Here is a 23,240-nt window from a genome sequence, read left to right on the forward strand (position 1 = left end):
AATGTAGTCAGAGTCTTATGCATACTACGGCAAAACTGTTTACCTCTAGGCCACTATGCATCCCCCGCATGTGTTCCTGGGTGGCTTGCATCTGTTTCGTGGAACGGAATGTGTGCACAGCCGACCATTTGAGGGAGACGGAAAAGCACAACGGTGGTGACAGTGCTTGTGCACGTGGCCTGCACTTCTGTGGCTATAATGTCCCACGCACCAGTGCTGCTGGAATGGAGACGGGTAGGGGAGAGGGAGTGCGGCGACCGTCTTGCAGCAATGGAGAAAGATAGGCGAGAGAGGAAAGAGGCACAGCAATGGCGCTGCACCAATGGAGACAGGTAGCGGAGAGGGGAAAGAGTGTGGCGACAGTGCTGCAGCGATGGAGATGGGTAGGGGGAGTGTGATGACGGCGCCTGTGCACATGGCCACATAGGGTGACAACCCGTCCCACGACTTGCGTGACTGTTTCGCATTGAGGGCTATTATGCTGCACCAAGCAAAAGATATGAAAATCTTCAAAAATGGCTTGCATTTCACACTTTATTATTATTGTTCAGCAGCCCCTTGATTTCAGCTGCACCTGGCCACCCTGTTCGAGGATGCATTAGCTACAAGCACTCCAAGCTACCGAAAAAGTCAGCAAGCTGCGGAGCTCACAGGGGTGGCGAATGCTTCTGGCGCCAGCTATGCGTGCCCTCCCGCCGTTCTCCCCGATGTGGGCCCCCAGTTGAAGCCATGTGCACTATCACATCTTTAAAACTTCAGTGCTTGGACTTCCAACATAAACTAATATTCAGTGACCTTGCGAAAGTTGTTGCAGTGTTCCAGTTGACATTGGCCATGAACATGGACAAGCTGTGTGATAAACTGTGCTCTCTGTAGCCAGCAATCAGGCAGGTACTCGAAGCGAAATCACCAGAATGTTTAGGGAACAAGTGGAGCAGCTTGCTCAACGGTGCTGCTTTTCCAAATCTGACTGTATTGCGCTGTCAGTTGTGCTGAGCATTCCAATTACTAATGCGAATTTTTTCACTCATGACGGGAGCTTGGAGCAGTGAACGAAGTCAATGAAGCGTGGACCTGATTAAGACCAAAATACTGGTGAAGGCAAACTGAGCAAACCTGCCATGAGTTCTACCAGTTCCTGCGATCAGACCGAGGCAGTTTAGAGGCGCTTCGATCTGACAATAAATATGATTTCAAAAAGGTAAAACAAGCAGCATCAAGTACTTCCCAGGCTCTTAATTAACAATGCGTGGAAACTAAGCCACAGCTGCTTTGTAAGCGACTATTTTTGGAGCTGCCAAATTTTTCTGTTTATATTAATACCTCTGTTTTGTGTCATATCATATTACAGTGATTTATAAAATCGTTTTGTTTACACAGATATGTATTTGAACTTCAACTTGTATCAGTTACTCTTTTGCCCTGTTTCAGAGATGACAAAATAGTGTAAGAGAAACTTTTTTGCCGAAGGTTAAAAAATAAGTTATTGTACATCATTTCTCACCGTGCTGTGTCGAAATTCCTCCCCTTCCCCGCACAGAAGGTGGTCCCCCTATCAATCAGGCTTGCTCTTCTGAGGTTTCACTAGAGTGAAACCTCGTTAAACCGTAGCCGCTTAAACAGTAGTTTGGTTTAAAGGTAGTAAAGAGAAATCCCCGACTCAGCGGCCATTAAACATAATGTGTTTTGTATACGCATAAACCGTACCAGCTTATTGCGTACATATCGGTTAACACGTAGTGCTTCCACTTTTCGTCGTGCAAATACGGCGGTGCGTCGTCTCCATCGGGCGGCCCGGCAGAACAAAAAGCCCCAGAGATCAGCACAATGGCTTCCAAGTGCCCTATGCGTTTGTGCGTGAAGCCATGAAGCCACATCAACATCGACATCATTTTGGTGCTGTGCCAGAGAGCGTTGTGGCGTCGTGCAAGCGAGAACTCATGTCATGCCGAAACTCGGATAAAAAAGACGCCGGGTTATAGAAGAAAAATTAGACATTGTTCATGCTATCAGGTGCAGCGGTGGCGTAGAGGTAGAACACCCGCCTCGCGTGCAAGTGGTCCGTGGTTCGAATCCCGGTGCCGGCAATTTTCCACCGGATTAAAAAAAAAATCCGCGTGTTGGTGAAATTGCACAAACAGGCCTGGAGTGTGGCCTGATCCCGGTTACCAGAACCGGTAACGCACTCCCTCACCAGAGCAGGATTGGCCACCCTGGTGCAGTACTTGGCCACAACCTCCTATATGAACACAACAACCAAACCCCGGCCCTCAGTCCCCAGCAGCTGCGAAGCAACTGACCACGGCGGCGGTCAGACCTGTGGCGCAGCAGAGGGTGCTAAGAATCACTGGCTCCGGACAGGCCGCCATTGGAATATGAACCTGGCAACGTTTAACGCTAGAACGTTATCTAGTGAGGCGAGTCTAGCAGTGCTATTGGATGGAATTAGAGGGCAGTAAATGGGATATAATAGGGCTCAGTGAAGTTAGGAGGCCAAAAGAAGCATATACAGTGCTAAAAAGAGGGCACGTCCTGTGCTACTGGGGCTTAGCGGAGAGAACTAGGAGTCGGATTCCTCATTAATAAGAATATAGCTGATAACATACAGGAATTCTATAGCATTAACGAGAGGGTGGCAGGTCTTGTTGTGAAACTTAATAAGAGGTACAAAATGAAGATTGTACAGGTCTACACCCCTACATCCAGTCATGATGACCAGGAAGTCGAAAGCTTCTATGAAGACGTGGAATCGGCGATGGGCAGAGTGAAAACTAAACACACTATACTAATGGGCGACTTTAATGCCAAGGTAGGCAAGAAGCAGGCTGGAGACAAGGCAGTGGGGGAATATGGCATAGGCACTAGGAATAGCAGGGGAGAGTTATTAGTAGAGTTTGCGGAACAGAATAATATGAGGATAATGAATACCTTCTTCCGCAAGCGGGATAGCCGAAAGTGGACGTGGAGGAGCCCGAACGGCGAGTCTAGAAATGAAATAGACTTCATACTCTGCGCTAACCCTGGCATCATACAAGATGTGGACGTGCTCGGCAAGGTGCGCTGCAGTGACCACAGGATGGTAAGAACTCGAATTAGTCTAGACCTGAGGAGGGAACGGAAGAAACTGGTACATAAGAAGCCGATTAATGAGTTAGCGGTAAGAGGGAAAATAGAGGAATTCCAGATCAAGCTACAGAACAGGTATTTGGCTTTAACTCAGGAAGAGGGCCTTAGTGTTAAAACAATGAACAACAATCTTGTGGGCATCATCAAGGAGTGTGCAATGGAAGTCGGTGGTAACTCCGTTAGGCAGGATACCAGCAAACTATCGCAGGAGATGAAAGATCTGATCAAGAAACGCCAATGTATGAAAGCATCTAACCCTACAGCTAGAATAGAACTGGCAGAACTTTCGAAGTTAATCAACAAGCGTAAGACAGCTGACATAAGGAAGTATAATATGGATACAATTGAACATGCTCTCAGGAACGGAGGAAGCCTAAAAACAGTGAAGAAGAAAGTAGGAATTGGCAAGAATCAGATGTATGCGTTAAGAGACAAAGCCGGCAATATCATTACTAATATGGATGAGATAGTTCAAGCGGCTGAGGAGTTCTATAAAGATTTATACAGTACCAGTGGCACCCACGACGATAATGGAAGAGAAAATAGTCTAGACGAATTCGAAATCCCAAAGGTAACCCCAGAAGAAGTAAAGAAAGCCTTGGGAGATATGCAAAGGGGGAAGTCAGCTGGGGAGGATCAGGTAACAGCAGATTTGTTGAAGGATGGGGGACAGATTGTTCTAGAGAAACTGGCCACCCTGTATACGCAATGCCTCATGACCTCAAGCGTACCGGAATCTTGGAAGAACGCTAACATAATCCTAATCCATAAAAAAGGGGACGCCAAAGACTTGAAAAATTATAGACCGATCAGCTTACTGTCCGTTGCCTACAAACTATTTACTAAGGTAATCGCAAATAGAATCAGGAGCACCTTACACTTCTGTCAAGCAAAGGACCAGGCAGGATTCCATAAAGGCTACTCAACAATAGATCATATTCACACTATCAATCAGGTGATAGAGAAATGTGCCGAATATAACCGACCGTTATATATAGCTTTCATTGATTACGAGAAAGCGTTCGATTCTGTCGAAACCTCAGCAGTCATGGAGGCATTACGGAATCAGGGTGTAGATGAGCCGTATGTAAAAATACTGAAAGATATCTATAGCAGCTCCACAGCCACCGTAGTCCTCCATAAAGCAAGCAACAAAATTCCAATAAAGAAAGGCGTCAGGCAGGGAGATACGATATCTCCAATGCAATTCACAGCGTGCTTACAGGAGGTATTCAGAGAGCTGGATTGGGAAGAATTGGGGATAAAAGTTAATGGAGAATACCTTAGTAACTTGCAATTCGCCGATGATATTGCCTTGCTTAGTAACTCAGGGGACCAATTGCAATGCATGCTCACTGACCTGGAGAGGCAAAGCAGAAGAGTGGGTCTAAAAATTAATCTGCAGAAAACTAAAGTAATGCTTAACAGTCTGGGTAGAGAACAGCAATTTACAATAGGCAGCGAGGCAGTGGAAGTCGTAAGGGAATACATCTACTTAGGGCAGGTAGTGACGGCGGATCCGGATCATGAGAAGGAAATAATCAGAAGAATAAGAATGGGCTGGGGAGCATTTGGCAGGCATTCTCAGATCGTGAACAGCAGGTTTCCATTATCCCTCAAGAGAAAAGTATATAATAGCTGTGTCTTACCAGTACTCACCTACGGGGCAGAAACCTGGAGGCTTACGAAAAGGGCTCTACTCAAATTGAGGACGACGCAACGAGCTATGGAAAGAAGAATGATAGGTGTAACGTTAAGGGATAAGAAAAGAGCAGATTGGGTGAGGGAACAAACGCGAGTTAATGACATCTTAGTTGAAATCAAGAAAAAGAAATGGGCATGGGCAGGACATGTAATGAGGAGGGAAGGTAACCGATGGTCATTAAGGGTTGCGGACTGGATCCCAAGGGAAGGGAAGCGTAGCAGGGGGCGGCAGAAAGTTAGGTGGGCGGATGAGATTAAGAAGTTTGCAGGCACGGCATGGCCACAATTAGTACATGACCGGGGTTGTTGGAGAAGTATGGGAGAGGCCTTTGCGCTGCAGTGGGCGTAACCAGGCTGATGATGATGATGATGTTCATGCTATCGAACGTGACGTGAAAAGGCGGCGCTGGCACGCGACGTGGGTCTACTGTTGACTATGGTGTGTGGCATTTGAAATGCAGAGAAGTTGCTTGGCAGCGCTGCTGCGAGAACGAAGAGATGTTGGTTACGAGGTCCCACTTTCCGCCATCGTTGCCTCTGTTGTTGCCAAAGTGTCGCTTAGCAACAGCGATAAGGACGACATGGAAAGTGACAGCACGGGCGATTTAGGCTCGACAGTGGCAGAATCTGCGGATTACGTCAGCCTCATGAATGCAATCATCACAACGAGAACAGTACCCCGCAATGAAAAGGTGCCCCGTGACTTGTGCAACACTACCGCACCTGTGCACGGCGAATATGCAACGCCAATGAGGAATCTGCCATGCGAGTGTTTGCCGAGAAGAGGGGCCTGGCTGAAAAGCTGGCTCACAGCTTCAGAAGGTTTGAGGCCACCGTCGTCGCTGCTAGGCTGCCCTGGCATCAAACCAAAATAACATGTTTGTCGCGCGAAGTAAGTAAATACTGCATGTTTTTTTCCCTTTCATCGCACTCTCTCCAAGTTCCGTTTTTGACAGGTAAGTGGGCGATCTCATGCTATTTCAGTGAAGTAGTACTACCGTTTACGTACTTATTCCGAGCTCCGGCCAACTACTGTTTAACAAGGTTTCACTGTAACATCCCGTGTGTCGAAGGTGCTGTTGCGGTTGCGACAGATGCATGAGAAGTGCGGTGACCGTGGCGGCATGGTGTGGTTCCGTATGTAAAAGAAGTATGATTTTATAATAGAGAGCTTTAGAATAGGAGCCCCAAACGTTCTGGGGCCCCAAAGAAATAGCGTCGAAACAACTGCGCATGCGCGAGACGCAAATTGCGTTTGTGTTTTGCTTCGGGCACACTATTTCACTGATTTAGCGGGAACCCCAAAAGTTGAGCCAAAATATGTGTCTAAACAAACATTGCAGCACCCATCGAAGTGACGGCTTTAACCTAGCAACAAACTGGGTTCGATTTGTGGTAACGCGTGAAGTTTGCAAGCTAGGAAAAGTGACTGTGGTTATTGCTTTCTCTCAACTAGCATGTGTTGTGAAGATTGGTTAGTTAGTCGCCGCTGATTCTGCACTCGTTTGTGGATATTATGGCTCGTAGGCCTAACACAGCTTAGCTTGGCTGGTGAAGGCACATAAAGTTGGTTACTCAAAACTAAGGGCAACTAATGTTTGGTGCTTACAGAATAAGCTCTAAATTGTAATTAAATGCGAATACACGTAGTCAAAATTATTATTCTTATCGTAATATGCTATATTTTATTTAATTATTTCGAATACCTTTTCTTTGACACCGTAATGGCACTGTCAGTGCAAGACGCTATCTGCAAACGCAAAGCCCTATTCTAAAGCTCTTCACTCCTGCGTGCCCAAATGCTAACACCCGCAAAGCTCTTCGGGGCTTTAAACTATAGGGGCCCCTATTCTAAAACTCTCTAATGTATGCAGCCTAAACAGCTTTGCCGATAAGCCCTCCCCATATGAATGTTGTAGCCCCGGAAATTTATATGTAGTGAACCATGCCAATGTGTTAAGTCGATAGTGCTCACTTTGGCCAATGAAAAATATAGCAGTCGAAGACTTTTGTATAACTTAGACAGCAATAAGCTTTTAGTTGAATTTATAACAGCAATAAGCGAAAGTTTACTGTAATGCAGTGATTTGGGCTTGTTGGTATGACATCGTGAGGCTTATAGCGTGTGAAAAGACGAGGACCTTCATCCTCGTCTTGTTACGCATTATAAGCCTCATGATGAAAGTTTACGATTGCCTTATGAACAATAGAGGGCATATATATTCACAACAGGAGCAGAGAATACAATGTATGAAACAATCTTTATTGCATGATCACAATCCATGATGATATTTGTTCTCAAAAAAAAAGTTTGGCTCTAGTCCACACTTCCTTTCGAAATTCAATCATGTTGGGCCAATCACTCGCGAGCCAATCAGAGATTTTACAGTGTCCACTTCTTTTTACTTGAACAGCTCTAGACACACACTACAGTTCCCGCCTCTCCAAAGCCTGGCCTAAGATGACAAAAGGCCAAGTGCAAACTAAAGATGGCAAAAATCCATAATTAACAGGGGTATTAGAAAGAAGGAAAGCTCAAAGGCCTTGGGTGTTTCAGATGAGGACCTCTAGAATGCATCCATTCAGCCTGTGATGAGAACCACTTGCCAGGTGGACCAGCACCACTCAGTCTGATGCGGACTCTGTGAGGTCCCGGTCTTCCTGGAGCTCTAGCATGTGCTCAATCGGGTGTGGCCGACCATCCGCACCAACACGTGCTGGTTGCACTATGCCACCTCTGCAACATCAAGAAATAAACAGAAGCATGAAGGAGGAAAGCCAATGTGTCCGTCCCTTGCAAGATAACCATGGTTAGCACATGAAGATGCTCCACACAATGGGACACCATGTGTGTCAGAATTTGCAAATCTTAATCTCAGCATTCTTTAAAACTGATGGTAGCGCTAAAAAGGAACGGACACACGAAGAAAAGACGACACGACGACGAGGAAACGCTACTGACAACTGGTTTTATTTTTCGCAAGAATTCTATATTTAAAAGAATCGCAACACATGCGCACAACCGAACTACACCAGCCTTCTTTATCGCCATATCGAAAACAATGTCATGCACGCGAAGCGAGATGATAAAACTCCCGAGCAGCAAGAAGTGAACACAAGACCAATTGAAGAAAAGCCATACCGTTATGGTTTTTCAAATTTAACGGTATGGCTTTTCTTCAATTGGTCTTGTGTTCACTTCTTGCTGCTCGGGAGTTTTATCATCTCGCTTCGCGTGCATGACATTGTTTTCGATATGGCGATAAAGAAGGCTGGTGTAGTTCGGTTGTGCGCATGGGTTGCGATTCTTTTAAATATAGAATTCTTGCGAAAAATAAAACCAGTTGTCAGTAGCGTTTCCTCGTCGTCGTGTCGTCTTTTCTTCGTGTGTCCGTTCCTTTTTAGCGCTACCATCAGTTTTAAAGAATGCATCACCAACTAGCCCAGCACCAAGTTTTATTGACTTAATCTCAGCACTTTGAAGCACTATCTAAATTATGCTCGTGCCGTGAGCCTAACTGAAACCACTCTATATTGTCGCAAGAGGAAAAGGCAAGCAGCCAGTTCCAAGCGAACGGCTGTTTACTGTTTTGTTTCTGCAGCAGCTACCCCGCACACTTCATCCTTGGCTTCTAGCGTAACAAGCACGTGTCATTACCCCTCCCTCCAAAAAAAATAGAAGAGAGACTACTTCTCCATGCGACTAGACAAAAGTTAGGCACCCCCCCCCCCCCCCCCGCCTAAAAAATCAAGCAGTTGGGGAGATGTTAAATGCAACAAGGAGAAAATAAAAGAAATGAGAAAGACAATGGAAATGATGACAGGGGCCGCATAAAAAAGTTTGTGGATGAGAGTCAGCACAAGCTGTAGAACTTCATCCTGGTAACGTGAACAATGTCAGAGGAACATGGTCTACGGGAGTGGTGCAAAATTTCGGCTGGAATAACTTCGTAGTTGACAGGACTTAGAAGAAGCAAAACTATGTAGGCTCCAAAGTATCAGCGCAATAATTTTTCTGAGTGGCCTCGTTGACGTATAGGGGTCCAAACCCATACGAGATCTCCCGGGTTGTATGTGACATCTCGATGGTGTATGTTGTATTGACGAGCACCTTGACTTTGTCGGGATAGAATTTGTTGCCGTGCAAGGTGCCGCGCTGCTTCAGCACGCTGAACAAAGGCGTCTGTATCTGGTGTGGTAGGTTGAGACGAATTTGGTAGGAGCATCACATCGAGCATGGTGGTGACGTTGCATCCATAGACCAGATGAAAAGGAGGAAACCCAGTGGTAACTTGAAGCGCAGTGTTATATGCGAATGTCACATACGGGAGCAGTTCGTCCCAATTTTTTTGATCCGTGGCGACATACATAGAAAGCATATCTGCAATCGTTTTGTTCAGATACTCAGTTAACCCATTAGTTTGCGGGTGATATGCAGTTGCCGTATGGTGCGTTCCACTCAGCTGCGGAATATCTCGGACCAACTGGGCAGTGAAGGCCATACCACGGCCTGTGATGACGACAGCGGGAGTACCATGTCGAAGGACAATATTTTTGACAAAAAAGTTGGCTACATCTGAAGCAGTAGCTCGCTGAACGGCTTGTGTTTCACAGTATCGAGTGAGGTAATCGGTGACGACAACGATCTAGCAGTTATCGGCCAAAAACTTGGGAAATGGGCCAAGTAAATCTATTCCGACTTGTTCAAAAGGTGAGCAAGGAGGTCGTACAGTCTAAAGCCGACTGGCTGGTTTCAGTTGTGGAACTTTGCGACACTGGCAATCTCGACAACTTCTGATGTACTGCTTCATGGTTTTTATGAGTTTTTGCCAGTAGTACTACCGCTTGATCCTTGCCAGAGTATACGTGAAACCAAGATGTCCAGACGCTGGTTTGCCGTAGCATACACATAGAACGTTGTTGCGGAGAGGAGCGGGTACAGTAAGCAGGAAAACGGTTGCCGTCGGGTGAAAGTTCCGCTTGTATAGGATGTTGCCACGTAGGCAGAATAGGACAAGTGACGCGCGAACTGCCGCGGGGGTTGTGGGCGGCTTCCTTCAAGGTATTCAATCAAGGGCTGGAGCTCAGAATCTTGGCATTGCTGTTGAGCTAGGCTTAAAAACAGAAGAGTACAAAGAAAACCAGAGTCGTCGTCAGTATCTAGTGGTGGAGGTTCGACGGGGGCGTGGGAGAGACAGTCGGCGTCCGTGTGTTTCTGGCCAGACTTATAGAGGATTGTCACATCAAATTCCTGCAACCGAAGGTTCCATCTTGCGAGACGGCCTCAAGGATCCTTGACATTCGCCAGTCAGCAAAGAGTGGTGGTCGCTGACGACACGGAAGGCCTCGTCCGTACAAGTATGGCCGGAACTTCTGGATAGACCATACGACTGCCAGACATTCTTTTTCAGCTGCTAAGCAGTTTTTTTCAGCAGCACACAACGTTTGGCTGGCATATGCAATAACGCGTTCAACACCAGCTTGAAACTGTACGAGTGTCGCTCCGAGACCAACGTTACTAGCATCAGTATGCACTTCTGTGTTGGCCTCGGTGTCAAAGTGACCAAGGATCGGTGGTGTTTGCAGACGTTGCTGAAGGTTGTGGAAGGCAACGGATTGTGCCGGGCCCCAAATAAATGTGACGTCGTTCTTGATGAGTCGTTGCAGAGGCGCGGCAAAAATTGGGCACAAAACGGCAGTAATACGGACAAAGCCCTAAAAATCGGTGGATATCATGCTTTGTCTTCAGTATCGGGAACAGAGCAACTGCCATGGCTTTGTCATGGTCAGGGCACACACCGGTGCTGCTGACAATATGACCTAGAAATTTAAGCTCCTCGTAGCCAAAGTGACATTTTTCGGGCTTTGGGTAGTGTGGATGGCTTGAAGAACTGCCTCAAGCCGCTGGATGTGTTGTTCAAACGGGTGGAAAAAAGAACTACATCGCAGACTAAAGTAGACTAAACGCGAGTGCCAGAAGCAGCTACAGCTATCACGGATACACCACGCTTTAAAGGTTTCTTGAATTACATGCTTAACATTGCTTAATTATTTGTATTTAATTTGTTCTTCTGTTTTTAGCTTGTCGTTTTAGTTTTAGATGTTCAAATTACTCTGCTTTATCTTAGTTGCGACTGTTTCATCTGATTTTTGTATTATTTTGGTGATCATAGTTTTTATGGTTATTGTATCAACTGTTTTTTTGAATTTCGGTCTGTCATATGCCCCTACCCTCTATATTGTGCAAACCCAGAGGGTAAAATAAATAAATAAATAAATAAATAAAACCAAAACAAAATGCATTAATTTGCAAGCTATGGCAAGTTCTACTGCACTGCCAGATAATACTGTTTTGGGTCAGTATAAAATGAACTTTATGCCATCCATAAAAACCCAAGGCGTAATATTCTCAGCGCAGATCTCCTGGAGTGACCCCGTTAGTCATGTTTGCTCAAAGGTACGAAAAGTTGTTGGTGTGTGCAATTAAAGTGCATTACCTTTTAAAGTTAAGCCTCTCATTTATCAACCGCTTTTCCTTTCACACCTCAGTTACTGTTCACTTATATGGGGTAACACTACAGCGCAAAATATTCAAATGCTGGAAATACTTCAAAAGACAGTGATTCGGACGATAGTGAACGTTTTTTTTTTTTACATATGCAAGAACTTTTCCAACAAAACAGAATAATCAGAGCGCATGACATATATCAATTCAAAACATTACTAAGCTATAGAAATGCTATGCTGGGAAAGCTCGATTCATTCCTAACCCTGGCAACTTTACAAGAAAATAGAAGTACAGTCGCCGACCGTTTATTCGGACCTCACGGGGACTGCGGAAATGTCCGGATAAACAGGTGTCCGAAAAAGCAGATTATGAAAAAAAAAATGAAATCCTTTATTTCCACGCACTTATTCGGGCTCGGCAGTAGGCTTGAAGAAATCGTGAGTGCGCCGTTGCACGCTGTTCCGTTTACGCGCAATCAGATAAGCCTGAATCTCGGAGAGGGTCGTACGGTCACTATAGGCGGCTGAAAGCACAGTCACTGCTTGTACACGCTCTGCATGCGACGGCAGCGTAGCACATGGTGCGTCAACTTCCGACTCGGTCATCGTCCGGCGGTGCAGCAGAAATCTGACGAATGATCTCGCCGTCGTCGAGTTCTGCGCATGTCAGTACAGCAGTGTCAGCACCTGTGAAACTGTCAGTGAGACGGTGTCCGGAATCGCAATGCAACCACTGCGCAAGTCTCGGCAGAACATTTTCCGCGTCGGTAGGGAGCACATCGGAAGGCGACAAATCTTAGGCCTCCCGGCACCCGCTTGCCGGCATTCCGCAGCGCAGTCTGCGCGGGCACTGTCGGCGCCATTAGACACTTGACGAGATGTTTCCGTATGCCGCGTTGGATCACCGAAACCTCGACACAGCACACAAAGCAAACACCACCGTGCCGACACCAGTCACACAAACGAAAAAACGCGGCATGCTCGCAGCGTCGTGCGTGAAAAAACAAATCAGCTGCTGGATTGTCTTGACATGGCTTACTAAGCTGAAACCGGAACTGCTGCAGAGCCACTCTATGGAACCAGGCAGAAACGATGATGATGAGCGGGGATTTCCAGTAGCGCCACTTCGTGGGGCAGCAAGGAAGCTCCGTTCAAAACAAAAATGGCGTTCAGCAAGTCGAACCAGCATGGTGCTCTCGACCGAGTTGGCTCAAGGAGTGTCCGAAAAATCAGACGAGAGGCTGCAAGGTGTCCGAACTTTCGGCAGTTGTTATACATTATGGTCTATGGGGATAATGGCGGTGCCGCGAAGCTGACCGAATAATCGGGCATGTCCGAATTTTCGGAGTCCGGAAAATCGGTCGGCGACTGTACACATTCATATCGTCGCCAGGCACCATGGCAGATCCTTTTCTCACGTACTAATTATGGCTGTCAACTATAGGCTTGTGCGAAGAGTGCTTTATCGGTTCGAAGCAAATAGTAATTCTTCTCGAATAATTTCGAAGCGAACACTTCCAATAGTAGCAAGTAAGGAAAAAAAAAAACACGGCAGAGGGCTAAGGTCTGGGATTTATTGAAGGAAAGTAAACAACTTGATTATTTATGAAAATCTACAAATTTTCGTGCAAAAACACTAGCTGTTCCACATGCTGGAGCTTGAGGTGCTCCCTTCTGCAGCTTCCAACGTCTCCTGCAGTCGAAAAAAGCCTTTCACTTCTTGTCTGGTGGCTGGTATCGAAAGATAACTACGGGCAGCTGCAACCAGGGTTGGGTAAAGGTAAAGCCCTTGCTTTGCCACCACTCAAGGGGTCTTTGGACCGGGAAAGAAGGGGGGCCTTCAAGCACCCAGCAACCTCATCCGAGATTGCACGGCTTGACTGATGATGTGCACGCGAACTGAAGTGTGTAAAAGCAATCCACACAGAGTCCCCTGATGGGTCTGCAGAGCAGGTGTTGTTCTCATTTGTTGCTGTACCATGTTCATCAACTGGCACAGTCTCTTGTGCTGCCATTGTGAGTAGAGTGAACGCCCACTGCTTTGCGGGTCATTCAGCATAACAGACATCTTTGTATTTAGGATCGACCAACACTGCCAATGCAGGAAAGTGTGACATCTTGATATCAGGGAACCTTGTCTTGATGCGACGCAAAAGGCTTGAGGCAAGCAATGCTGCTTCACCACCTTCGGAAACATGTTCAACTAGAACCACCTCGGTACATTGCAACAGGGGAATAACTTGTGACAGCATGGGATATCTGTCCCCAGACAGTTCAGCTGTGGCATGGTCAATTGACTTCTAGACCTGCACTGCTGCATTCATAAGCTTGCACTCACTTGTGTTAAAGTTTGGAACTGCATCAGATTCTGAAAGTTCTACAGTGATGACTGTACGGAGCTTCGCGAGCCTGGTCATCATGGCATGCTCACTGTTCTATCGCGTCGGGACGTCTTGTATAACATCGAAAGGGTCCTGCTGCATGTTTCTCTGAATTTCCTGAAGCCATCCTTGGGCTTTGGCACTCTGTTTGTATCTAGCCGCAATGGCTCTGGCCTTAGCACAGAACTGCAAAAACCCTGACACTTCTCTTTTGGCATCACTGACACACAACTGAAGGCTATGTCCGAAACAGTGCACACCACTCCAGGACGACCGCACTACTGCAAAAGTTAAGTTCCTTCCATTATCTGTAACGATGAAGATCGGCACAGTATTGTGGGCTGGAAGTTCCCACTCCTCGATGACAGCCGAGATAAATACCTCCAGGTTTTCTGCAGTGTGAGGGTCTGCAATCTCCGTGCAAGCCAATGCACGCATGTGTTGCACAAAGTCACTGTGGATGACGTGACAAGTTAAACAAACGTAGCTGTCATTTGCCCGCGATGTCCAACCATCAGTTGTGATTGAAAGCAACTCCACTCCGCTTGCAAAAATGTCCCCGAGCTTCCTTTTCACCTTCTCTTTGCTTGATGCGTAGAGGTCCGGAATAATGGCTCTCGAGAACGTTGTCCGAGACGGCACGGCATAATCCGGCATAGTGAACATGTCGAGGAAACCCAGTTCTTCGACAATGTTGTAGGGGTGCATACCACAAGCTACGAAGCGAGCTATCATTCTTGTCATGGGCTTTTGGGGCTGATGCTTTCATTTTTGGCTTGAAACTGCCAGCTATGGATGGCTGTTGACCAGTTGCCTTGCTTGCCTCCTTGAGCTTAGACGGCCTTTCGCGTGCGTCCCGCTTCTCTTGGTAGTCCTTGTGCATGTCCAGGTGTCCCCATAAATGCATTGCTAGGGTTGTTGTCCTACTTGTCAGGGTCTTCAGGACTGCCTTGCGTTGAAGACCTTGAGCTTCGGTTCCCAGTGGAATCTTTACAAAAAAGTTGCAAATCGGATTGCTGGCCGCATGCAAGTCCCCCATGGTGCTCTCTGGAAGGGTCCAAGGCGGCTGGGATTGATCAAACACCGCCACAGCAGAGACAGAGTCACTCACTAAACGCAATTGACCACACCACCACACCGACAAGATGTGTTCTGAGTATAGTTCTGTATTCCTGGCTTGGTTCGGATTGGATAGGAAAAAGTATTACTGAATCTAAAACCAAAACTGCTGAAAACGCCTTCTCCCTGCCGCGTGTGGCTATTCATTCGAGCAGAATACTTTGAAATTTCCGAATAACAAAACTCGAATCGAAGCGAACTGTACATTATACGTTCAACTATTCCAAAATATCGAAAATTCGCACAAGCCTACTGTCAATGCCTTAAACATACACTACCTTCCGTGCTTGACTATTTCAACCAACAAAATGTTGATGAGTTATCTCTAAACAAAACTAAAATATTGGATTTGTTTTTATAGACGTGCATTGTTAACTGCTCCAACAGTTCCGCAGAACTTATGATGTACTCTCGTTCTGTTTATATGTCCACACTTGTAACTATGATTCCTAGAATCCAGGTTTCCGATGCAGTGATTGTGCCCGGACCGCGTGGCACGGTTTGCGTTGTGAACTCGATGCTGCAAAGGGCGCCCTCGCGTTTCTAAAATTCGGGGATGTTATGCCACCCTGTACTACGTTGTCGAAGTGTCTGTCGTGACAGCAGCAGCCTATATGCAGATTTTTTTTCTATTTTTTTAACATAGATGCACATATATATTTGCAAGTGTGTCAAATATTTTCTAAAAAAAAGATTGTTTCCTGATGGTATCTTGTGTTTATTGCACACTTCTGTTAAATTTGGTATACGTACGTGTATACATATATATATATATATATATATATATATATATATATATATATATATATATATATATATATATATATCATCAGCCTGATTAAGCCCACTGCAGGGCAAAGGCCTCTCCCATACTTCTCCAACTACACCGGTCATGTACTAATTGTGGCCATGTTGTCCCTGCAAACTTCTTAATCTCATCCACCCACCTAACTTTCTGCCGTCCCCTGCTACGCTTCCCTTTCCTTGGAATCCAGTCCGTGACCCTTAATGACCATCGGTTATCTTCCCTCCTCATTTCATGTCCTGCCCATTCCCATTTCTTTTTCTTGATTTCAACTAAGATGCCATTAACTCGCGTTTGTTCCCTCACCCTAACTGCTCTTTCCTTATCCGTTAAAGTTACACCCATCATTCTTCTTTCCATAGCTCGTTGCATCGTCCTCAATTTAAGTAGAACCCTTTTCGTAAGCCTCCAGCTTTCTGCCCCGTATGTGAGTACTATATATGTGTATATTGTCACGTAGTGGTGACGATGAAGAAGGCAGCAAAACTGTGATTAACGAAACTAGCGTTTTATTGGGCGAATGTGTGCCCTCAAAAGCATGCTACACTCAAAGAACAACCATAGCGGCGAACACACTCGGCGATCGACGGAACGCTGATCAGTGGGTCAAGCGTATCGGCTTTTATAGATCAGTCGTCGAATGTTCCAGAGTAAACGCTGGGACTTGCATGCCTTTCCACAAAGTTCTACGCCATTCGCGTCGCGCATACGTGCAATCAGATTACACCAGGTTCGGCAACAACAGACAGTGGTTGGACCCATCGATAACATTCCAGAAACTTCCGACACATGCAAGTGTGTCCTGCTCTGTGTGATAACATTTGTTATGTGGTGAAACGTGTCGCCCGATAAAGACAAGTACACGTGTCAATACCCCTCTCTTAAAAAGCATCGACCCGATGCTTTTTTAAACGAAAGTAATAAACGAAACAAGTAACGAGTAACAAACGAAAGTAATAAAGAAAAGCACTCGTAGCAAAGAAAACAACAAAATAAGGAAGTTCGCCAGCGTCCGTAAAAGGGGTTTAAGACGCACCATGTGGACCACGTCAGATTGTGCACGGCGCTGCTGTGAATGCGAAATGCCGTCTGGCACGACCTCAAAGTCCAGCGCGCCAATACGTAGGATGACTTTGTAGGGTTCGCAATAGCGTCGCAATAGTTTCTCACTCAGTCCTCGTCGGCGTATCGGGGTCCATACCCAAACATGGTCGCCAGGCTGGTACTCAACGAAGCGTCGTCATAGGTTGTAGTGTCAGCTGTCAGTACGCTACTGGTTCTTAATCCGTAGGCGGGCGAGCTGTCGAGCTTCTTCGGCGCACAGGAGATGGGTAGCGACATCAAGATTCTCCTCGTCAGTGACGTGCGGCAGCATGGCGTCGAGCGTCGTCGTTGGGTTCCTGCCGTAAACCAGCTTAAACGGCGTGATCTGTGTTGTACGTGATCGTGATCTGTGTTGTACGGCAGAACGAGATCCCAGGTCTTGTGTTCGACGTCGACGTACATTACTAGCATGTCGGCGAGGGTCTTATTCAGGCGCTCCCCATAAGACCATTCGTCTGTGGGTGGTAGGCCGTTATCCACCTGTGCCTAGTCTGATTGTATTGCAGAATGGCTTGGGTGAGTTCCGCTGTAAAGGCCGTTCCTCTGTCGGTGATGAGGACTTCTGGGGCGCCATGTCGCAGCAGGACGTTTTCGAGAAAGAACTTTGCCACTTCGGCGGCGCTACCTTTTGGCAGTGCTTTAGTTTCAGTGAAGCGGGTGAGGTAGTCCATCACCACGACGATCCACCTATTTCCGGTTGTTGGCATTGGAAAGGGTCTCAAAAAGTCCATCCCGATCTGCTGGAATGGGCGGCAAGGAAGCTCAATCGGCTGTAGTAATCCCGCTGGCCTTGTCGGTGGTGTTTTGCGTCGCTGACAGTCTTGGCATGTTCTGACATAACGGGCGACGTCGGCAGTCAGGCGCGGCCAATAATACTTTCGTGTATCCTCGATAGTGTCCGGGAAAATCCAAGGTGTCCAGCGGTCGGATCGTCATGCAGTCAATACATCTAGACGCAGTCCTGACGAGACAACAAGAAGGTAGTTGGCGCGCACTGGCGAGAAGTTCTTCAAGTAGGATGCTTTGAAGCGATAACAAAGACAATCCTCACTTAAATGCCCTAGGAACAACGTCAGTGTGCCCTTCCAAATACTCGACGAGGTTTTGCAACTCCGGGTCTGCTCGCCGCTGCGAAGTCTGCCGCGCTTAAAATGCCAAGGAAGGCGTCGTCATCTTCGTCATCTTGCAGCGGCGAGTCAATGGGGGCGCATGATAGGCAATTGGCATCAGTGATTTCGTACGGACTTACAGGTTACAGTGATATCATATTCTTGCAGTCTTAAGCTCCACCACGGCAGCCGTCCTAAAGGATCCTTTAAATTCGCTAGCCAACACAAGGCGTGGTGGTCACTGACGACTTTGAATGGCCTGCCATATAGGTAAGGGCGAAATTTCGCTGTAGCCCAAACAATGGCGAGGCATTCCTTTTCGGTTGTAGAATAATTGCCTTCTGCTTTTGACAACGACCGGCTAGCATTAAGCTATCACGTGTTCATGTCCACGTTTTCTCTGCACTAGGACGGCACCGAGGCCTAGGCTACTGGCGTCAGTGTGGATTTCGGTATCGGCGTCCTCGTCGAAGTGCACAACTACGGGCGGCGACTGCATGCGTCGTTTGAGTTCTTGAAATGTGTCGGCCTGCGGCGTTTCCCACTTGAACTCGACGTCACATTTAGTTAGCTGTGTCAGCGGTTCAGCGATGCGTGAAAAGTCCTTGACAAAGTGCCTATAGTAGGCACACATGCAAAGGAATCTATGCACTGTCTTCTTGTCAATGGGCTGCGGGAACTTTGCGATGGCAGCTGTCTTCTGCGAGTCGGGGCGTACTCCAGACTTGCTGATGACGTGGCCAAGGAACAGAAGTTCATAAGCAAAGCAGCACTTTTCTGGCTTCAGAGTGAGCCCTGATGACTTGATGGCTTCTAGTACTGTCGCTAGCCGCCTCAGGTGATCGTCGAAATTTCCGGTGAAGACGACGACGTCATCCAAGTAAACAAGACAGGTCTGCAACTTCAATCCGGCTAACACCGTGTCCATGACGCGCTGGAACGCTGCAGGCGCCGAGCACAGTCCGAATGGCATGGCCTTGAACTCGTAGAGCCTGTCTGGCGTGATGAAGGCGGTCTTTTCGCGATCTCTCTCGTCAACTTCTATTTGCCAGTAGCCAGACTTGAGATCGATCGACGAGAAGTATTTTGCATTGCAGAGCCGTCTAATGTGTCGTCTATCCGTGGTAGGGGGTATACATCCTTCTTTGTGATCTTGTTCAGTCGAGGGTAATCGAAGCAGAAACGTAAGGTTCCGTCCTTTTTTTTCACCAAGACAACAGGGGATGGCCACGGGCTTTTCGACGGCTGGATGATGTCGTCACGCAGCATTTCATCGACTTGTTCTCTTATAGCTTCCCGTTCTCGCGGCGAAACTCGGTAAGGGCTCTGGCGGAGTGGTCGAGCGCACTTCTCGGTGGTTATGCGATGCTTTGCGACTGGTGTTTGCCGAATCCTTGACGATGTCGAAAATCGGCCTTTGTATCGTCGGAGCAGACTTCTGAGCTGTTGTTGCTTAATCATGGGGAGACTTGGATTAATGTCGTAGTCTGGTTCAGGAACCATGGCTGTCGGGGTAGATGCAGCGGAATCTGAGAGGACAAACGCATTACTGGTTTCCAGAATTTCCTCGATGTACGCGATCGTCGTGCCCTAGTTGATGTGCTCGAACTCCTGGCTGAAGTTTGTCAGCAACACTTCAGTTTTCCCTCCGTGCAGTCGAGCGATCCCTTTTGCGACGCAAATTTCACGGTCTAGCAGTAGACGTTGGTCACCCTCGATGATGCCTTCTACGTTGGAAGGTGTTTTGGTGCCGACGGAAATGACAATGCTGGAGCGAGGCGGGATGCTGACTTGACTTTCGAGCACGCTTAAGGCATGGTGACTACGAGAGCTCTCTGGCGGTATCGCTCGATCTTCCAACAGCGTTATCGACTTCGACTTTAGGTCGATGATTGCGCCGTGTTGGTTCAGAAGTCCATGACGACAATGACGAAGGTGGCAGGGTAAGTCCGGTCATGAACAGTAATTCTTGCTGTGCACATTCCAGTCAGGGTAATAAGGTGTCCTCCAGCTGTCCGAATTTGAGGGCCCTCTCATGCAGTCTTAACTTTCTTCAACTGGGCTGCGATGCGTCCACTAATTACAGAGTAATCGGCCCTTGTGTCAACTAAGGCGATGACTGCGTGGCCGTAGAGATCGGTGATTCTTTGTCTGTCGTTGCAGTTAGGGCTTGGCTTCGGATCATGGCCGCGTCGTGTTGAACTGAAGCTGGAATGTCGCGTCGTCAAGTCGTCTTTCGTCGGTGTAGTCTTGGCTTCCGGACTTTGTCGGGACGGCGGCGTGTCATTATTATGTCGTCGAGATAGTCTCTTCATCGTCTTCGGCGGTGGCGGAGGATCTTCGTCAGTTCGATGAACAGCAACCGCACCTCCATCGAGTGCTGCTTTTAGTTTTCCGGATATGGGCTCGCAGAGCGGCCCCGGGCTGGGCCAGTGTGTGGTCGGCGCTGCGGCGACTGGTAGTGGCCTGGTGACGGCAAACGCGATGGTCGTCGAGGGCTCCACTGAGTGGCGGCGAGGTAGACGGCGATATTGCGAGGTCATACGGCAATCTGTGGTAGCGGCACGTTAACGGCGAATCCTCGGAGTCCCATCTCCCGGTATAGGCATCGGCGGTAGACGTGACCCGCTTCTCCGCAGTGGTAGCAGAGCGTGCGGTGACGGGCGGGCGTGTGGGCGGCGGCGGTGGACAACGGAATTGTGGCATGAAAGGGCTCTGGTGTGGTCGTGCAGGGGGGCCTTAACGGGCGACGGCGGCATAGGTCATCGCTTCCGGCTGGGGCTGCGGTGATTCTGATTACACTTCAGGAACTCCAAGGGATCGCTCAAGCTCATCTCTGACGATTTCGGCGATTGAGGCTACTTGAGGCTGCGACCTTGGGTACAACTTCTGCAGCTCTTCCCGTACGACCCCTTTGATAGTCTCGCGCAGATCGTCGGTGGCCAGTGATTGAATTCCTGTGTAGTTGGTAGAGTTCGTGCAGCGGTTGAATTGCCGGTTCCACATTTTCAGTGTCTTCTCGATGCTGGTGGCCTCGCGAAGGAATTCTTCTACGGTCTTCGGTGGGGTTCGCATCATTGCGCTGAAAAGTTCTTCCTTCACACCACGTATGAGAAGGCGGACTTTCTTCTCCTCGGGCATATCTGGGTCGGCGTGGCGGAACAGATGGTTCATTTCTTCTGTGAAGATGGCAACGTTCTCATTAGGTAGCTGCACTCGGGCGTTCAGCCTGGCTTCGGCCCTTCCCTTGCGCACGACGCTTGTGAAGGTGCGCAGGAAGCCGCTACGGAACAAGTCCCATGTTGTCAAGGTTGACTCCCGGTTCTCAAACCACGTTCTGGCAGCATCTTCTAAGGCGGAGTATACATGCCGCAACATGTCGTCGGAGTCCCAGTTGTTGAAAGTCGCGATTCGTTCGTAGGTCTCCAGCCAGGTTTCTGGGTCTTCAGTCGCTGCTCCATGGAAGCTCGGTGGGTCCCGAGCTTGTTGTAGGATAACGGGGGACGCTGGCGCAGCCATTGGGGTTGTTTTGACCACGATCTTCTTTGTCGTCTCAAGTAGAAGTCCGCGCTCTGGGGGCAGTCCTTGCAGTCTGTGGCTAGCACGCTGGTCTTGGGCGATGTTGGTTTTGTCCTCGGGCTTTGGGTTTGGATCGCGGCTTTGCGGGGGCGTTCGGTACATGAACGCACTAGCAGCTCCACCAGTTGTCACGTAGTGGTGATGGTGAAGAAGGCAGCAAAACTGTGATTAACAAGACTAGCGTTTTATTGTGCGAACGTGTGCCCTCAAAAGCATGCTACATTCAAAGAACAACCATAGCGGCGAACACACTCGGCGATCGTCGAAAAGCTGATCAGTGGGTCAAGCGTGTGAGCTTTTATAGATCAGTCGTTGAATGTTCCAGAGTAATCGCTGGGACCCGCATGCCTTTCCACAAAGTTCTACGCCATTCGCGTCGCGCATACATGCAATCAGATTAAACAAGGTTCAGCGACAACAGACAGTGGATGGAACCATCGATGACATTCCAGAAACTTCTGACACATGCAAGCGCGTCCTGCGCTGTGTGATAACATTTGTTATGCGGTGAAACATGTCACCCGATAAAGACAAGTACACGTGTCAATATATATGTGTTTATATAAATACATATATATGTATATATTGCTTTTGCATTCTTATGCTATATGCGATTGAGTCAGTGTCAAATAATAATATGCAAGATAACAGATTGTAATTGTATACTGGGAGTTATTTTACACAACTGTATTATAACTAGTTTCTATGTAATAACATGAAAGTATCTACACGTACTTGTGTTTAAAACTCTTATATCCACACTTTATGCGTGATTGTATTGATACACCAAGCTGCTACCGTGCCCGTCTGGGAGACCGGAGCTTTGCCAAGCCGAAGAAATTTCGATTTTTTTTTCCGGCTCTCTCTTTTTCACCTTGTATCCAGTGATGAAAATAAAAACCATGCTGATGATGATGAACTACAGTTTAATGCGGTTTCACTGTATCGCTTAGTTGTTGTGTAACTTTTAACCAACTGTAGTCACTCTATGATGAATTTAAATTTTTATTGTAAATTTTACTCACTTTTTTTGCAATGCCTGAACGGCCCAGAAAGTAAAATAATTGAAACGAAGTGAACTAACCTAAACCTAGGGATCCAAATGCATTGGTAATGCATTTTACTCTATACTGTAGGCAAGAAATAAACTTCAGTTCAAATTCAATGCCAAACATTTTTGCATGATTTCACTAATTTATATGAGCTATACATTGAACATAAAAATGGGTGTAGACACATTTTTAGACTTTGCTTAACAGAGTAACCAATTGCTCTAACAATACGTTGACAACCCACTTAATAAATTGCCATCATGATACATGATGTATCAGAAATGGTCACATAAACTATTTGCACTGCATCTCATTGCTGCACTGTACAACTCTGCATGACACACTATTGTGCATGCATTTACGTTAAAACATGAGAAGTCATAGTGATCATGGAGGACTAATACTAAAAGTGAAAACAGAAATGTGTTAAGTCATCAAGTTAAAAAACGATTAATTTTTGCTGACAACTTTAAGCCTATGAAAAGTTACAGTAATGCCACCTTGTGAGGTCAATATAAAAATTCCTCATGCTATTAGATCTTAGTTTACTATACTGTCACGCAGTAGTGTTGGTGAAGAACACAGCAATAAAACTTAATTTTTATTGGGTGAACCTGTGCCCACAACAGCAAGTTGCACTCAAAGCGCAATGATTGTGCTTCAAAGTACAATGACTGGCAGCAGCGGCATTGCATGATTCACATCTAACCCTGAATCTTCTGTTTGCGCAGCTGTTGGCTGCTGTTTCTTTGGT

The 23,240-nt window shown here is 47.1% G+C and overlaps 1 protein-coding gene across 1 annotated transcript in view; it reads right to left on the bottom strand.

The window, feature by feature from the left end:
* Window positions 1-7,072: 7,072 nt before the first annotated feature.
* ric8a (ric8 guanine nucleotide exchange factor A) overlaps window positions 7,073-23,240 on the bottom strand; it is a 473,887-nt gene continuing 457,719 nt past the window's right edge. Inside the window, exon 14 of the mRNA XM_070534856.1 lies at window positions 7,073-7,567. Coding sequence (XP_070390957.1) covers window positions 7,456-7,567 — 112 coding nt within the window. The 3' untranslated portion in view covers window positions 7,073-7,455. The remainder of the gene's footprint in view (window positions 7,568-23,240) is intronic.

The sequence above is a fragment of the Dermacentor albipictus genome, chromosome 3, assembly GCF_038994185.2.
Source record: "Dermacentor albipictus isolate Rhodes 1998 colony chromosome 3, USDA_Dalb.pri_finalv2, whole genome shotgun sequence".
Lineage (NCBI taxonomy): Eukaryota > Metazoa > Arthropoda > Arachnida > Ixodida > Ixodidae > Dermacentor > Dermacentor albipictus.